Source organism: Erigeron canadensis, chromosome 8, assembly GCF_010389155.1.
Source record: "Erigeron canadensis isolate Cc75 chromosome 8, C_canadensis_v1, whole genome shotgun sequence".
In the NCBI taxonomy this organism is placed as follows: domain Eukaryota; kingdom Viridiplantae; phylum Streptophyta; class Magnoliopsida; order Asterales; family Asteraceae; genus Erigeron; species Erigeron canadensis.
In genome coordinates, this window is record NC_057768.1 from 48,307,997 (window position 1) to 48,327,012 (window position 19,016).

At 33.4% G+C, this 19,016-nt stretch overlaps 3 protein-coding genes, 1 long non-coding RNA gene and 1 pseudogene across 4 annotated transcripts; 2 read left to right on the top strand and 3 right to left on the bottom strand.

Moving 5' to 3' along the window:
- Window positions 1-333: 333 nt before the first annotated feature.
- LOC122579107 (NAD(P)H-quinone oxidoreductase subunit S, chloroplastic) lies at window positions 334-1,365 on the top strand. The gene has a single exon (XM_043751209.1). The coding sequence runs from the start codon at window positions 465-467 to the stop codon at window positions 1,185-1,187; it is 723 nt and encodes a 240-aa protein (XP_043607144.1). The 5' UTR covers window positions 334-464; the 3' UTR covers window positions 1,188-1,365.
- Window positions 1,366-3,059: 1,694 nt separating this feature from the next.
- Window positions 3,060-5,497, bottom strand: LOC122579737. The gene is made up of 3 exons (XR_006320689.1): window positions 5,286-5,497; window positions 3,942-3,998; window positions 3,060-3,267 (listed from the first exon to the last, which is right to left on the bottom strand). It is a non-coding gene; the product is annotated as an uncharacterized LOC122579737 (long non-coding RNA).
- A 624-nt stretch (window positions 5,498-6,121) lies between these two features.
- Window positions 6,122-9,008, top strand: LOC122579539 (probable lysophospholipase BODYGUARD 4). The gene is made up of 4 exons (XM_043751727.1): window positions 6,122-6,680; window positions 7,576-7,913; window positions 8,214-8,413; window positions 8,539-9,008. Exons 1-4 carry the CDS (start codon window positions 6,242-6,244, stop codon window positions 8,867-8,869), a joined length of 1,308 nt encoding a protein of 435 aa, XP_043607662.1. The 5' UTR covers window positions 6,122-6,241; the 3' UTR covers window positions 8,870-9,008.
- A 789-nt stretch (window positions 9,009-9,797) lies between these two features.
- LOC122611016 lies at window positions 9,798-10,136 on the bottom strand. The gene has a single exon (XM_043783967.1). It carries the CDS (start codon window positions 10,134-10,136, stop codon window positions 9,798-9,800), a length of 339 nt encoding a protein of 112 aa, XP_043639902.1.
- Window positions 10,137-15,699: 5,563 nt separating this feature from the next.
- Window positions 15,700-17,305, bottom strand: LOC122611017 (annotated as a pseudogene).
- Window positions 17,306-19,016: the final 1,711 nt, after the last annotated feature.

Consider the following 19,016-nt stretch of genomic DNA (forward strand, 5'->3'; position numbering starts at 1 on the left):
TCATTATTATTCAAGTATCGACTTTTGTTATTAATATAATTATTCTTATGTGTTATGTCGGTATATAACTTATAGCAATAGATCATTAGCAGATACCATTAATGATTGCAAATGAAAGAAAAAAGGTAGATATAAATTATTGAAAGAAGGTTGTGTGTGTAAATGGATGCAAATGAAAAGAGAGTTGTTTTTATGAGAATGAGTATTTTAGATAATTTCTTTGGACGTAACTTTCAAAAGGGATGTATTTTATTTGTTATGTAATATAGATTGAACAAAAATATATAAAGCTTACTAGACACTAGTTACTACTTAAAAAAAAAAAGCCATAAATAAAAGAAGATATAAGCAAATCACAACTTGTGGCTGTGAGTCATGGAAGAGATGAACAAGCCGTTTGGCTCTCTAACTCTTTGATCTCCATCTCTTTTTTTCTCTCATCACCACGTACTCGATCCCCAATAATGGCTACTTCCTTCAATTTCCCAACTTTTCAAGCCCACCATCCTCTTCACAAATCCAACTTTCTTGGGCACACCAACTTCATTCACAAATCATCATCTTCTTCTTCTTTCCCAAAGCAATCATCAAATCAAATCATAATTAGCCCCCCATGTGCAAAGTTCAACCTTTTTGAAATCTTGGGTGGCAGAGGCCTACTAGGTGAAGAAGGCCTTCAAGAAGAACTAAAGAAAACTCCACCAGAAGCCTCACCACCACCACCACCATCATCAGCAACAGCAGCCAATGACCAAGAAAATGCTGCCACATTTCCTGAAGATGGTTTTGAAAAAGAGTTACTAGGCCTAACTGGTGGATTTCCTGGTGGCGAAAAAGGCCTTCAAGATTTCATTGAAAAAAACCCACCTCCTAAAAAACCATCAACAACAACAACAGAAGCTGGTTTTAATCAAAAAATGGTTGGTAAACCGAAAGCACCCGAATTGCCATTGCTGATGCCAGGAATGATTGCAATTGTCAAGAATCCAAATAGTCCTTATCATATGTATTGTGGGATTGTGCAAAGGATAACTGATGGCAAGGCTGGTGTGTTATTTGAAGGTGGGAATTGGGATAGGTTGATTACTTTTAAGTTGAATGAGCTCGAACGTCGTGAAAAGGGACCGCCCATGGTTAGCCCGAGATCGGTTATGCTTGAAGACCTTGTAAAAGAGAGTAGCTCTTGATCATGTGTGGTTTATATATAGTTTCTATTTCTATGGAATAACTTATTTAATTTGTATGTACAAATGATGATGTTTGTGTTTCTATATGTATCATGTATAGAGTTCTATACAAATAACCTATGTTGTATTGTTTTTTATAACAAAATAAGATGATGAAATCCAACATAAGATTTGAAAATGTGACTATTTTTAGTCCAGACTAGTTCTTGTTGACCTTTGGTATTGTTTTGTGTAACACCAATACTGCACTTCCATCAATGGCAGAGGTAAAATTAATCCCTTTTATAATTTTTCTACATGAAATATGTCTTTACTCTTCAGCCAAGAATTTTTTTTCTTTTGTTCTTTCTGACTAAAGCTCATGTGATTTTGGTATTTTAGTGTGTGTTGGCTTCATTGTCAATTTGTCATCTATCTTATTGTCCGGCCCATCTTTACTTGTAGTTCCAACTTGCAATTACATGCATACAATGGGCCTAGTCCAGGCCTCCAAAGTTTATCGGGAAAAAATGTTTGAGATAATCAACACTTGTTCAAAAGAAAATACAAAGTTATGCTTATACAAAACTTTTTTATATTCCATCCATATGGTGGTCCCAAACGATTTTTTTTTTTTTAACGTTCAAATGGTCAGAGTCTGTTCGTCCCACTTATCGACACCCACGTCTTTTGGGCACGATGCCACTCAAATTTTAAGAGAACCACGGGGAGGAAAACCTCCTATTAATCCACCAAATGATTCGCTAAACGATACGGCCCTTATGAGAGGACTAGATACCATTGAGGTTTACCTCAATGATGGTACCCAACGAATTAAGTTTTAGTTTGGTGCGTTTGCTATGAAACGTTATTAATACTCGTTTAATGTTAATGATTAATAGTTTAATACTAGAAATAATAAATATTGACTGAAGTTTGTAATATGATATGATACGAGTAGTTTGGAAAACATCCTTGCTATTCTTTTGATCACCACTCATTATTAATCCACAATTGGTAATTTGGTATTGTCCAAATTTATTTATTTATTTTTTCAAACATTTGCCCAAATTTATTAGAAGCCTAATAATGTATAGAAGAGTCAAATCATAAAATAAAATTATTTTTGTCAGCCACCGCATAAAAAATGTGAGCATATGTAAATTGAAGGATATTGTGTGATTGTGTCATAGAAACGAATCATTTTATTTATGGGCCAACTCCCTAGTAAATGCCAAATTGCCAATTGAAGACCATGTTAAGGGAAAGGATTTTTAAAGTTACTATAAATTAGAATAATCTTAGACCCGTGATTTAAAATCAAGGGTTAAGATTAAATAATCAACTTTTAATTTTAACCCTTGATTTTAAATCAAAAGTCAAGATTTACCTAACTTGACTAGTCAAGTTGGATAACTTAAGGGATAACTACATTCACCTCCCGTTTACCTACATTGATAGTGTATATGAGTCTTAATTTTTAATCACCGACGATAGAACTTACAGTCTTACACCACCATGTCTAAAATGTAAACCATGGTTATTTGTATGGATTATTGACTTTATTACATATACGCTCAATATATTTTGAAGTTTTTTAGACCCCCAACGGTTTGAACAGATAAACGGCCCGATGGGGTTTGTGAAAGGACCAAAATCGACTCGAACATTTTATAAGGTATTTTTTTTCTTTTTAAAGAATGTACTCAATTATAAATATCAACAAATACATTTAGCAAAACTCGTTATAAAAGACAAAGCACAAAAATTAGAAATTTCGGCATGACCCATACGTAAAATCGTCATCAAAACCTGTTACGGATTATGAGTTATCCAAAAATACATTTCAATCACAATCCAACACATTTTTAATGCAAAATGACTCAATGGAAATAACCAAAACTTCTTAATTCTTACATTTGACATAATCAATAATTATACCAAAACAATCAATGTATCATGAGCCAATAGTTCAAAGGGGTCTCTACGGGTCCTATCAACGTTACCATTTCCACATTTAGCTAAAACAATCAAAATTCATAAAGCAACTTCAAACTTCAAACTTTATATTACATAACTTGGCTTTCGCTTTCGGGACAACCTATAAAAAAGGGTAAACAACTAAAAAATAAGCAAAACTTAGTGAATGCATACACATATATTCATACCAAGCTATCAACAATCAAACAAAATTGGCATGTAGTCTTTAACATGAACAAGCCATGATATTTCATACATACAATCACATGATCAATTCAAATTATATGGATCCATATACAAGACTTTACCCACCTACTAGTCTTTAACAACAATTTGCTAGTAGGACTTTACCCACCTACTAGTCTTTAACAACAAACTTGCTAGTAGGACTTTACCCACCTACTAGTCTTTAACAACAAACTTGCTAGTAGGAATTTACCCACCTACTAGTCTTTAACAACAAATTTGCTAGTAGGAATTTACCCACCTACTAGTCTTTAACAACAAATTTGCTAGTAGGAATTTACCCACCTACTAGTCTTTAACAACAAATTTGCTAGTAGGAATTTACCCACCTACTAGTCTTTAACAACAAATTTGCTAGTAGGAATTTACCCACCTACTAGTCTTTAACATCAAACTTGCTAGTAGGACTTGTAGGTCTTTAACAACAAATTTGCTAGTAGGAATTTACCCACCTACTAGTCTCAAAATCAATCAAACAAATGGGTCATAGGAATTTACCCACCTATGACCTCTACTAACAAGAATATGAAAATATACATATACACTCACCTTCTTCACGACCACAAATGCAAGATGACCATAACAACAAACGTATTTGCAATCAACCTAGCAATTCAAAATACAAAACACATATGGTCATCTATCACATATAAGGTCACTTAGCCATAATCACTAGCATTTCAACACCCAACCCATCATTTACAATCTTATATTAATCTTGGGTTGGTTCACATAACATGTATCTTTTATATCATTATCATAATGCCAAACTCACTTTTATAACAAAAATCCCCATATTTATATTTGACTAAGCTGCCTTCAAACGAGCATAACTCAAGTTCTACCAACTCTTTTTACTTGATTCTAGTGGCCAAATTTATATGACACATAAACTTACATTTTATATTTAGTGACCAATGTGTGAATTATCCTTCAAAGATGACTTCTGGTCGTTTTAAAAACAGTTACATAATCTGTTTTTTTTTCACCGTAAAGTCAGATTTGACCAGCTGTAAGTTTTAGCATATTAGACTTACTTAAAACCTGAACTAGGACCTGAAACAAATTTCATATGAAAGTTGACTCGTATACCTTTCAAACGACAGCTTACATGACTCCTACAGATTTACGGATTGAAAGCTACGAGCATTTTAAAATGACACATTTTCCATAAAAGTTGCTGATCCAAATCCGAGTTTGCACAAAAACATCTCTAAAATCAACTCTAACAAATTCATGACACTTCATTTGATAACCTTAACTTAATATGCATAATAGGGGTTATTTTCAACATGATTTTAACATCAAGTAGTATGGTATTCTTACACTAAAACTCATTTATTTTTTTTGTTCTAGCACCTACTGGACAGCCTGTAGAACTTTAAAGATTTGATAAACTTCTGCTCAAAATTAATTAATGAAACTAATTTTGTTACAAACTAAACTCATACACCTTTCCAACGATAGGTCATACGTCTCCTAACTATTTACGGTTGATTTTCTATGATTTTTCGAAAACAACAAATTTTCTGCACTTGGTGCAGCCATACATACGAGTTTTACATATAATCACCAACATTCAACATAAATCAAAGCTTAACACTTCTAATGGTTAACCTCAACTCAAAAACACTTTTAGGTACTGATTTGAATAACTTTAATTTATCCAACAATATCAAATTGATCATTAAACCTTATCACTTTTTCAACCATCAAACTAGTTCAACTACTAACACTCACATCATACTTACATATATCACTACCAACAATGTATCATGAGATTCTAACGTTATTATTCAACTTGCAAACTATGTTCATTATTTATTTCATAAATCCCCAAATATCTATAACAATAAAACCCTAATTCATAAGAAATCAAAATAAAGATTATACCTTCAAGTAGATATGTAATTCAACACTCAATCATCCATGCAAGACCTAAAATCAACCTCTTTGCCCTCTTTTTGCTTTCTTAATTTCGGCCATCACTACACCACCACCATAAAAATGAGTTTTATTCAAAGATTATTGTTATCTTTTTGATTATATTTGTTATTTGATGTATTTTCTTCTCTATTTTCTTTGATTTTCGGATTTGGGGGTTTCACCTTCAAGAACACACACAAAAAGATGGAAAAATGATATATTTTGGTTCTTTAATCCTTATTAGGATGTTAAGACCGAAAATTGCAAGTAAGTCCCTACAAATTGATCAGTTTTACATATTTAGTCCTTACATCCAATAAAATAACATAACTTGTCCTATTTCTTAACAATACTAGTCCTTTTTCTAACATTCTCTTTTATAACTAATAAATTAGTATAAATTCTAAACATAACATTATAAAAATAATAATAATAATAATAATAATAATAATAATAATGATAATGATAATAATAATCTATATATAACTAATAACCTTTTGAATTTGGGATGTTACAGTTTGCCACGTTATAGTAATTTGGGGAAGGCCCATATCTGACTAAGATGCATGAGACTTAATAAGCTAGGATACTCATTTTCTGAAACCTTTTCTTGGCTATCACAAGATTTACCAAGCGAGCTTCGAACGTTGGAAAAGGAGAAACAAATCAAGATTAATTAATAGACTAAAAAGTTCAAATAGGTAAAGTATAAGGGACCAAAGTCAAATATTCCAAAACTCTGTGTCATATATTCCATGTGACGTGGCCAGAAATATGTCGCATGTATTTGTGCTACTTCTTTCAAACATCTCCCTGCTTCTAGCAAGGTTCCGTGTTTGTGTCTATTTTTTTCTCTCTATGTACTACTATGTCGTATCATACGCATGACATAGGGGTTTTTCCAATTTTGTGAGTTTGTTAGAATGAGGGCTAAAATGGCTATTATATGGCCAAACTGGCCAAGAAAAATAGCAGAGTTTATGCTGTATATAATCAACTCATTAGTTTTCCTATTTCTTGATTTTTTGGATTCCATAATGTGCATATTCTACAAATATGTTGATGAGTTTTTAGAAGGAAAATCAACCCCATGTTACTGTCAAAGTCAAACTCTAACAAAAGATTTTGAAGAAAGAAATATTGGGATTTCGGATACTTTGTTTGGGAGGAAAAATGTTTTTAGGAGAATGAGGTTTCATGGAATCAAGGTTTGGAAGTTTGGTGAGGCTTCCAAGAAAACGGGAAGTGAAGATTTTCGGAAAACAAGGTGGTCGGATTGTGGGTGTGAATCTTGTGTTTCTTGGATGAACAATATTGGTGGTGATCTGAAGCTTCATGTTGTTGTTAAAGAACCACTTAAAGGTACTACACTTTTTTGATTTGTTATAGACTTGTTGTATGGTTAGTTGAGTACATATAGTTTGAGCTTTAATTAAATATCGTATGAATGGATGAGTTTATAGCAATTACTACTAAGATTAGAACAACTTGGTGCTAAAGCTGCAAAAAGTATTCCTAGTGAGAATTTATCTTCAAAAGTTGAATCATTCTTTGCATGAAAAGTTAATTTTGTAAGTATGATTGAAAATCGGAAAATGTTCTGGATAAGATTTCGGGTCATGTAAATTTACAAATTCTAATTCAGAGTTGGATTTGGACCTTCAAGCACCATATGGGAACTACTAACCACATTCGGCTTTATCGTTCAGTTGTACTTAGATATGGATAAGAGTAATGCTAGAGTTCCTTAAAAAACCACATATAGCAATTTTGCATTAGATAAATCCAAGATTGTAAATAGAAAAATGAAATTGTAAGTCTATATCATGTTTTGAATTTTCAAAGTCTAACATTTCTAACTTTGACCTTAATTTTTTTTTTTTTTGTGTTAGATAATGTTTGATGAAAGTTATATGAATTGATTGTGATTTAAGAGATATTTTCGTTGGTATAACTTTCATCAAGTTATATTGAACAAAAAAAAGATATTTAAGGTCAAAGTTTATAAACATTGACTTTGAATATTCAAAACATGACATTTTTTATGGGACGGAGGGAGTATATGTTAATATGTATGGATAGGTCTCGTACTTAATGAGTTAATGTAGCTGCAAATTGTGAGACCAATCTTGTACGAGTAGAATTCTTGTGTACTAAACCACTTATAAATCTTGGCATGGGTGAAAACCCAAATTTAGTTGGTTCTTGAGTTAATTTGTTCCGTGAAAAGAATATTGATGCTTATGGATATTTGCAGGAAATCAAGAGTTTGCTAACAAGTCAGCAGAAAATGTGATATTTCTACATGGGTTTCTCTCATCTTCTTATCTTTGGACTGAGACGGTGTTCCCTCAATTGGCTGGTAGTAAATATAGACTCTTTGCTGTTGATCTCTTGGGATTTGGAAGTAGTCCTAAGCCAAGTGACTGTTTCTACACTTTAAGCGACCACTTGGAAATGGTCGAGAAATCAGTCATTCGTGAATTCAACCTGAATTCATTCCATTTGGTTGCACACTCCATGGGTTGTATGATTGCTATAGCACTAGCAGCAAAGCATCCCAACAATCTCAAATCCATCACTCTCATTGCTCCCGTAAGTTCCTTTCATCCTTTGTATGTTCCAGATAACTAATATCCAAAGTCCACTTTAGTACTTTCCAAAATTAATTTCATATCCAACTTTACGGGTTTTTTAGCTCAAAATGTTTTTTTTGAAAGTTCCATTGTTTAATACCCCAATATAGATATATAGCTGTTCTACAGAAACTAGCATTTCTTATAAGGTTAAAGAGTCAAAACATGCCATGTTGACTCTTAAAAGTCAAAGGTTGACTTTGTTAATACTTGCTAAAGTTTGGTATAGCTGTTCATATAAATATTGATTCATTTCCAGCCTTACTTTTTATTGTCCGAAGAAGAGGATGCCAGTGAAATAGCATTGAAAAGACTCGCACGCAAGAGTTTATGGCCACCATTATTGTTTGGTGCATCATTCATGACATGGTACGAGCATTTGGGCAGGTGTGTCTGTTTTATTGTGTGCCGTAACCACAGGACTTGGGAAAAGATCTTAAAGCTAGTTACCCGAAAAAGGTACAACAAATTCAAATATTTCAATAGCTCGTTTAACCAATTTCTTGCTTCTTTTTAGTAGAGCTGGTCTTCCTTTTCATAATCAGATAATGAACTGTCACTTAACGGTTGGCCATTATCTGCAGGAAGCTAAGTTTCCTAGTGATGGACTTGACAAGGCACACTCATCATTCGGCTTGGCACACAATGCACAATGTGATATGTGGTGGCGCAAAGATGATGAACCCATGTCTAGAAATCTTGAGACTCGCCAGAGTTAGGGTCGCAGTGGTCCAGGGCTCTCGAGACGAGGTGGTGCCACTAGAATGCAGCCACAACGTTAAAGTTAAGGTTCCTGATGCGGAGGTTAAGATCATAAAAGGTGCTAATCATAGAACAGTGATAATAGGAAGAGAAAAACAATTTGCTACAGATTTGAAATTTATATGGAATTCCGTCACTGGTACAAAGGGGTAACATGTGACCATATGTTACATGTGACCATCATTCTCATATTTGTATCCAATGAATGTTCTTTTAGGTATACAAAATGATGTTATTGAAGAAGGATGACGTAAAATCGTAATTCTAAATTGTGAATTAAATATTGAAGTTATTTACCTGAGTTAGAATTTGATATTTTGATTGATGAAATTACCAGCTTAATTGATTGGATTCAAACCTATTGAATTTGGGTCGAAGAGTGGACCAAAGGCCCAAACGGAAGACTTTACGTATTCAGATACATGTAACATGTGGGCTATAATTAGAAGTTTAGAACCCTTTCTTAAACCACCCTTTAAATATATTGTTAAAGAGGTTGAAACTGAGACCTTTTGAAATATCAAGTTATGTGACACCTCTTGGAGGTGATTGTAATACCGGCCGGGACGGAGGCAACATAAGGGAGTAGTGTAGGCAGCCCCTCTACAATGTACGGAGTAATTTTTTATTTTATTTCAAGAGTATATTTAGAACTTTGCCCTTTAATTAATTACCAAAAGAAAAAACAAAAGGTAAATATAATCATAAATACAAAACGTAAGACTACCATTCTAAATTTATCCCTTGAGATCGATCGTTTTCCTGGCTCTGTTCCTGCCTACTGGCCCAGATGAAAGTCTTGCTTGATTCGATATATGTTACGTGTAAGTGTGTAACACGTTGGGAATCACATTACTTCATTGTTCACAAGTTTAATTAACATAATTACTAAAGAGAACAAGATGTAAAGGAAGTAAAATTCAGAACATGATGACATCAGACGACTCAGTGTTTTAGTTAACCAAATAGTGGCCAAGAAAGAAAACATAATTACAAATCTTGGCTTGACCAAAAGGAAAACATAAGAAAACAAGATGGTCAACAACATGGGTAAAAGTAGTAAAATTTTGGTAACGAGTTGTCATGGTGATCTATCCATGTTATGATGAATATTAGGACTTTCCATGATGCTCTCTAAACAAGGCTTCCACTTGGAAACACTTTCTCCTGTTATTCTACTTTTTTCGATCTCTCCCAACATATCTTCTAATTTCCTCCCTTGATCTTTCTTTAACTGAAGTAGCAACCATTGTAACTCATCTTTAGTTAATACTAACTTCACTCTCACTGTACTACTTTCTTTGCTAAAAGTTTCACTTGTTTTCTCATTATCTTGTTTCTCTTGTTGTTGTTGTGGGTCTTGTGGTTTTTCTTCCTGTGTTGGTTCCCTTTGAATGCATGTTTCCATGTAGTTCCCCATTTTTTGTTTTACCAAACAAAAAGAGAGAAAATGTTGCAAGAAAATGGGAAACAACTGAAATACTTCTTCTCTTTGGTTGTGTTTTATTCTATTTACAAAAATGAAGTCGTGTTTTTTCTTTGAAAACTCCCAAGTTTTTTGTTTTTAGTGATGAGCAAAAGATTTGGAGAGAAATTTGGGGAGTTGTTAGAACCTTTCAACTAATGCATGTGATGTGTGGGGGGAGGCATTTGGGTATTTATAATTGATAATTGTTTATTTAAAAATTATAAATTTAATATTAATATCAGTGATCCTTTTTCAAAAATTATACAGTAATATAACAATGACAAAGTACAAGGTATAACTTTGAATAAAAGTTAATAAGTTATATATATATATATATATATACACTAAAACCTATGTAAATGTACAAGTACTTTATGCATAGAATGTATAAGTTTTTAAAGCACATACTAATTTTAACTAAATTTCATTTTAACCCCTTAAATTTTAACCAAATCTCGTTTTAACCCCCTAAAATTTCTATTTTTTTTAACTTTTACCCCACATCAAAGTTTTCGTTTTCATTTTTGTGACACTAAACTTTTAGTTTCTCATGTTTTCATTATACAACTTTCACATAATTACCGTTTTACTTTTAAACATTTGGTCTTTGATTATTTTCATCTATGTTTTTATACATTTAGCGTTTTCATTACACAATAACTTTTATCATTGTTACGTCTTACGTTCATGTTACATTTAAAGCATTAATACAGTTATTGTTTATGTTTTTTTACATCTTAATATTCTTTTACATTATTTTTATTGTATTGCTTAGTTGTTTTTTTAATGAAAATTTTCATCTTTTAACTTGTATCCCATATCAAAATTTTCGTTTTCATTTTTATTGACACTAAACTTTTGGGTTGTCAGGTTTTCATCATACACTTTGCACACAGTTATGGTTTTATCTTTAAAGATTTGGTTTTTGATTATTTTATTCCGTTTTTATACATATATATAATGTTTTTAATATATACTCCGTAATAATTTTTATCATGTTTACGTCTTACCTTCATGAAACATTTAAAACATTAATATACTTATTGTTTGTGTTTTTATACGACTTATTATTCATTTATAATATTTTTAATGTTATTGCTAAATGTTTGGTTGTCATTTTTAAAGTTTGGGTTTGAATATTTGACATAAATTTGCCGAACTTTATTATATAAAAAACGTACTTGGTAGCAACGCGCGGGGTCAATAACTAGTATCCATACAAATATTTATGCATGTGATTGTGATGAAATATGTTTGACCTGTTGAAAGTATGTATATTATTACATGTCACTATATTTATGTGTGTAATATGATGAGTTAGACCCAATATATAAGAAAATATAAGATTACTCATAAATTTCCATTATACTTTTGGAATAAAAAAACATAACATGGATATCTGATTTCAGTGGGATGCTTAACGAGTCTAGCTTCTTTTTGCCACCAAGTGTGTTCGGAAAATAATTAATTACTCCGTATAGTACTCCGTATCTCCGATCGACCCAAAATTATTTTTGACCAAACTTTGTTTTAATCTTTGTAAAGTGCTATTATAAGGACCAAGGAATACTCGTAATGGATTAGTCGAAAACATATTATTGTGGTTTCCAAACGATATACAATGAAATTAAAAGTTTTATTTGTCTAACACAAAATAGGAGAACTATATAAATATACAAAACACCAAATTAATTATTCATCACTAAATATACCAGTATAAAATACAAGATTCTCAACTTTCAATTTCCACATAACAAAAGATATATAATAAATTATTCAAAACACCAAATTTGTCCCTAAGTACAAGAGTACAAGAACACAAGATTCCCATGTTACATTTCCTCCTAGCACACGTACGCCTGCACTTAATCCGTAAGTGCCGGCGTAGAGCCTCATTCATGCCCGACGCTAGGGTTGCAGGACTGGTGCGAATTGAAGACCCGAGTGAAGATTCCGATGCAAGGGGATTTGCGACAAGCAAAGGCATAATTTTGTCCTTTTTTTTATTTTTATTTTTTTATTGTATACCGGACTATCGGAGTATTATGTATATATGTGTTTTTTTCTTCAATTCCATATCAATTTTTTTTTTTTTAATATAATTACCGATTTACAAATATTATAAAATATTGATACATTATCAATATCGTATATGATCACTTATGCAATACAATAATCTAGTTGTGAGCATACGTACCCATGTTCACCATGCGTTAACCTTGTAATGCTTTATAAATAAACTACACTATAGATTTATAAACTTTAAAACTTTCTCATGCCATGTTATTATGAACTTAATCTTACTTTTTTTTGTAAAGTTGAACTTAATCTTACTACGAAATTTTGGTTCATAAGTCATTTTAACTCTATACAAACCTTTCATTATAATGTTCTAAGCGTTGAGTACTTTATTCGGTGATACTTAAATAACTAGAGTAACGTTTGTATATAAAATGACACTTTTGTTCACGCATAGTGTTGTTCGAAATGTTGACCTCAATTATGGAGTATTCACTAACTGTACCCGCCTTTGTTTATTTGCTGATGGAACTTACAAAGTATTCTTTTTTGTATCTCATTCTCGCTCATATTGTCTCTATTTTGGGTTTGTACATTATGCAACATAACTTGTACAACATGCATCATTAGTTGTATTAATTAAATCAATTCCCACTTAGATAAGGAACAAGCATTATTATTGCACAATTAACCTACATAAGGTCATGGTATATATATGCTATGAAGACATGAAGTCCTAGTATGTCGTCCGTATCCTCACACATAGCGACTAGTTTAATGTTGTCACTTCACGGATTTATTCGAGATCAAGCGCTACTCTTCCCATATAGGACCGAGGACCCTATCCAATTAGGCAGGAACTAGCTAACATCCCCGCATACACCACCTCAATGCCATCGGTTCAGGAGGAAACCAATAAACCATGCATCACCAGAAAGCCCACTACGAGAGGAACGACTCTCAAACCCCAGAGTTAAGAATTGATCATATGATACTTAAGCGGTTTAGCCCTCCCCCTCATGCCATTTGATCTAATTAGACCAATCACGTATCCTCTCTCACATATTAAGTGTTCAAATTGCAACCACTACTTAGCATATGAATTTACATTTGCATAATAAAGACATGAAAATTATGTCACACCTATAAATTAAATAATCTTTTCATCTACTTTATAAATATCATAAAATATTTTTAACAATTTTATTAGTAGTTAAAATATATAATTAATCCGTGCAAATGTGCAATACCTACTATACTAATTGGTGGGTTCACATGATCAGAGGCTAAATCTTGTCTCGACGTTAGTTGTTTAGTTATTTGTTATTTGGTGGTTGGATTTATATATATGATATTGTTCAACTTATATTTATCAATATCAATGCATCATTTACATATTATCACATAGTGCGTCCGTGCATAAAAAAAAAGTCTTCTACTACTTTTTTTTTTTTCTTTTTAGAACGGCAAAAGTCTTCTACTACTAAAAGCCAAAACAGATAGATATTGACTCATATGACAACATGAGGCTAGTCTATATCTACTGTATTTGATAGAGGTTCTGAATTGGTTCTTGAGTTGGCCGAAAGTCAATCACTATAAGGGGAGAGGGAGCCGTGAGCGAGATGAGGAGGGAGATGGAGCGAGTTGAGGGAGCTTTGGGTGCCAGCGTCGCGAGCTCGGAGCGAGATGGGTCGAGCGAGCTTCAAGCTCGCAGGGAGATGGGTGAGGCTTGAGGAATTTGACCGTTGCAGGGGGTTGATTGGTAACTTTTTCAAACGGTCAAGAAGTCGTTTTAGGGGGGTATTCTGCCAATTTTTCGAAGTACAAAGCTTCTTCTTGTATGTTTAAAAAAACAAACCTCCATTGTATATATATATATATACATACATACGGTTTCTAAACACATATAATTGAAACATACTTAAAAACATGGATCCTAAAACACATACGCAAAGATGAAAGGTCGTGGACGGGTTATTTGAAGTGCAACCGGTCGAACAAAACATCAACAACAACCCATTGGTGCTAGTGTGATAAATATTAATTATTTGATGAATTCTTCCATCTCTGATGCTAGTCGATCTCCATAAAAGACTAAAGAAGGTGTGTGTTTGTGTTTGCCAAAGAAAACAAATATCTTACGTTAAATAATATCTTGGGTTTTTAGTTTTATTTCATTTTTTTACATAATTAAATTATTGGCAAAAAATTATAAAAATGCCACATAGGATTAAGGCGTATGTGTCGATAGTATAAAATAGGTTTGAGTTGTACTTACACTATAAAAGAAAAATTGGTTAATAAAATAAAATAAATTTTAAGTCATACAATGTAATATTTATACGAGTACATTTTACTGGATTTATACATCTTTTTCCACTGACCATTTGACATTTTGTTAAATAATTTTCATTTAAGTTATTACTTATTATATACACATTTTAAATGTACTTAACTACGTTATATATGGATAGAAATTTTAATTGTACAAATTGATATATGTAAATAGATAGATGAATGTACTTGTAATAAAGGCAATTTTGTTTATAAATGTGTGTTATATAAAAGTATTTAATAGTAATGCATTTTATATAAATGTTATTATAAGTAAAAGGGTTAATTATGTAAAGTTTATAAATGTTAAGGATTAATTATTAAAATGTGAAGAAAAAAGGTTGAGAGTTTCGGTTGCCACTAAAAAAGGTTGAAAAAAAGGTTGGAGGGTTGAAATGAGGTGGAGTAATTTGATTGGTTGTTTGAAGAGAGATGAGAGGGTTCAACCTTTCGGCTCCCTCCCCCCTAAGATCGGTTGAAAATGTATCAATTGAGAGAAAAAAAAATTACAAATTAAATAACATGAGTGGATTCGTAAGCAACTCTTCCCAACAAGCTAATTATCATTTTAAAATTCATAATCGCTTATTGTTCATGTATAACCTGTCCATGCTAATTACCATATATTCAGTTAATCCTCTTCTTCTTCTTCAGATGCCTCATTGAGCCAATGGATGAACTTTTCAGATTGCTTGAGAAAAACCTTGTCAGATTCATCTGCATTCTCTTTTTCCTTTGCCCACATATGAATTGCTTCTTCTTGTATAATAGACTTGTCATATAAACGATACAAAATTTCAGCAAACAACGGGGCATACTCTTTACTACTAGGCTCCATGCACATCTCTACAAACCTCAATATCACTTCAATTTCATCATTTAAGCTTTGAAGGTAACCTTTCAAAACTTTGCCCCAACGTGAAATCACACCATCCACATTGGCAACCAAATCTGCAGGCGACGTGCGTGGCTCACGCAGTGCTAAATTCATCATGGAATAAAACAATGCACTCGCATAGTTCACCATAACGTTGGCATGATCACACGCATAGTCCCGCTTTAGTGAGCTTATTTCCATTTCCAGCATTCTAATTAGATTCTCCCCTTTGAAATTGTTTTCTACAGCCCACCAAAAAGTCGTTTCAACTTCTTCTTCAAATTATATCATTATTTCTTCAACGCCAACTTCTTCTTCTTCTTCAAAATTATCATCCGATTCAGTGCCCAATTCTCCTCCATAATCAGGAAGCGGGTCGTCTTGAACAACAATATCATGATCATCAAAAAAGGCTTGAGTGAGCTCGATAAGTTTGTCTGCAGATATCAGTGCCATAGAATGCTTCCATTCTTCATGGTCAGCTTTACTACTACTTATTAACCAAATGAATCCACACCCTCCATTACCCATCAGAGATGAAGCCACCGAATATTGATCAAATTCCTCATCATCACTATCATCTTCAGGCTGTGGGAGTCTTAAAGATACTTTTGAATAGGCGGGAACGACGAATTCCTGTCTAACAACAACATTGTACGACAATACGACACCTGGTTCAACAACAGCTCGAGATTTCACGACGACGCCATCACATAATATTAATGCATGGTTTAGTTTGCATCCATCTTCTATTGTCACGTTATTCCATACATAACAACCATCAATGGAAACATTATTCCCGATTTTACAATCACACCCGACAACAGAACTTGAAACTTTAGTGTTGCTACCGATACTGCTTCCTTTGCCGATACACGTAAATGGTCCAACTTCTGACTGAGAAATCTCCGAGCCCTGATAAATGTCGTTTTGTTCAATTAATCTGGCTGCTGTATGCACATCTGGCCTCTGAATGATATCTCTACTTATCAAGTCATAGTTTCGAAAGTCATGGATCCTAGCGGCATAAGCATGTGAAGGAATTTCATGAGTGAAGATTTTAAAATCCATGACATCATTGTGAAGCAACCCTTTTACAAAGTCACCATGTAGATCCCCCCAGTCAGGATTATCTTTGAAAAGACTAAGGACTTTCGGGGAGCATATGTCGATATAACAATCTTGCTTGTCATTATGCAGCGACATAGAAGGATTTTCAGCAAGAAATGACTTGTCGAGACTTTCGATTGCTTTATCAAGATCATCCTCGTAATACATCAGCTGCTTTGTTGATGGGTCGATCGCCATGATCAGTTCATCCATATCAAAGCATGTAACTTGAGAGGGTGGTTGTGATGAATTTTTAATAACCATTAATTGTCATTACAACATTGTTGTCCTTCTTTTTGCTCCTTTCTTTGTGTTGTTCGAGTGCCTACTTCAGATTCATATCGTTGCTAACCGTATTTCCGCTAACAAGTACAAAATCTCCGTTTATTTTATCCATATGATACGTGTGCATTTCACGCAAAGCATCACCGGCGCTAATACAATTATCCGCATTGATTGTGGTAACGCTAAAGGTTGGCTGGTTAACCCACCCGCGTTTCTCCAAATGATGAGTTATTTGGTCAGAATGTGAGCAACAAATCACTACAATAACCTTTTGGATACCAGCATCTTGAACCCAAGATAATGTGTGATCAATCATAGGGGTATTAACCAAGGGTAAAAGTACTTTCGGGCATTCTAGAGTGATTGGGTGCAACTTTTCGGCGAAACTGTCGGCCAATAAAATGGCTTGCATGGGACCACGTACCTCCTCCTCCTCCACAGCAAAATCATGTTCTGAAGATTTCTTCTTCTCGCCTTTCTTGGCGGCCCCCATCGACTTAGGCTAATAGGAGCAAGACTTTATGAGGAAGCCCCTCATAGGGGCATCTTTTGACAAGTGGAAATCCATTCATCAAGGGCCTTCCTCTCATTTTATTTTGGAGCAAGACTTCACAAAGGAAGCCCTTCTTGTGAGCCAAACTTGTATTTTTTATATTTTGTTTTATGTTTTGTTTAATAAAATTTTGTTTTTTACAATTCTTTACCCTTGAGTTTTTACGTTTGCAAAAAAGAATTATCAAAATTTTAGATTGGAGATGTTATATAATTTAGTGCAAAACTTTAGAGCATATATCCGAAATGCCAAAATAAATTAACAAGAAAAGTTGTAAAGCTACTTAAGACTACTTTGGGAGAAGAAAAATATATTCACAAGTGACTACAATGTTGTAAAAAGGCCATATCAAGTTACATAGAAAATATATTGAATAGCCATAGATGAAAGGTAAGGTGAATAATTGTGTGTAAATTGTATAAAAATTTGTAAGAAAGATAGATAGATAGATAGTTGTGAAAATATGGTTGTGAAATATTAAATATGTATATATATATAGGAAATAAGAGGGGTTAAAGTGAAAAAAAAAACAATAAAAAACATAGATAGCCGTTTGGAATCTGCACTGTCGCACAACGTCTCTTTTTTTAAGCGCCTTGAAATCCGCGCCTGGAGGCTTTTTTTTTTTTTATCAATAAAGCCCCTTGGGGGCTGGGGCAATGTGCATGGCTTCTTGAGGCTTTATAGAGCTTCTTGTAGCAAAAAAGTTAAAAAAAGCGCCTTACTCCGAAAATCCTTAAACTAATTCACACCTGATCGACCTGCAATATTAAAAAAAGAAAGCACCATACATCATCATAAGGCTATACGGAGTAAGGCGTCTTTTTTCCCTTTTTTGGCTACAAGAAGCCCTAGAAAGCCCAAAGAAGCCATGCACATTGCCCCAAGGAGCGTTATGATCAAGAAACAGCGCATGGCGTGAAGAATTAGACGCCTCCATTTGAAGAAGCAAAAGATCCTGTTCAGTGACCCCACCCCATTTGAAGGGCATTATGAAGAAGCCTTGCTCCATGTGAATATGGGAGAAAGCTCCTTGATGACTTGTCAAAAGATGCTCCTAGAAGGAGCTTTATGAGGAAGCCTTGCTCCTCTTAGTCTAAGCTAGCTATCATAATTATAATGTCATAATAATAACAGTAGAATTATGTAATTTTTTTTTAACAATATGGCCAGGGGAATGTCAGTCAGTCTCTGGATCATCGATCATATATTTGTATTTATGGAATCAGTGAATGCTAGCTAGCTTTAATTATGCAAAGATAATCAATTATTTTAGTGCGACAAGATAACTGAAATTAAAAGATAAAGGGTATATATATATATGGTTAAAAAAAAGGTAAGTGAAAAAACTACGAACAGATTGCTCCCGGCTATGATGTCGAAGTCGCAAAAGCAGAAATTGCAACCAAAGAGGGATGCGGCTGCTGCTACACTTGCGAAAACAAAGGCACACAAAAAAACTCTTTTTTTCTTGTTCGTTCTCAATTCTGACGTACACCTCCACAATTATGATTGTGATAATATATATATATATATATATATATGGGTGTTTAACCAACCGACTTCAACTCCTCCCTTTAAAATTATACACCTTTCCATTAATGTAAAACTATTGTAGATTTTGTTGCTTGATGCCCAAGTTGGGCTGCCA

Bases quoted from the DNA above. Each gene is read 5' to 3' on its own strand.
- LOC122579107 (XM_043751209.1), top strand. From the start codon at position 465: ATGGCTACTTCCTTCAATTTCCCAACTTTTCAAGCCCACCATCCTCTT.
- LOC122579539 (XM_043751727.1), top strand. From the start codon at position 6,242: ATGAGGGCTAAAATGGCTATTATATGGCCAAACTGGCCAAGAAAAATA. The intron at 6,681-7,575 runs GTACTACACTTT...GGATATTTGCAG, and splicing joins TGTTAAAGAACCACTTAAAG to GAAATCAAGAGTTTGCTAAC. The intron at 7,914-8,213 runs GTAAGTTCCTTT...ATTCATTTCCAG, and splicing joins CCATCACTCTCATTGCTCCC to CCTTACTTTTTATTGTCCGA.
- LOC122611016 (XM_043783967.1), bottom strand. From the start codon at position 10,136: ATGGGGAACTACATGGAAACATGCATTCAAAGGGAACCAACACAGGAA.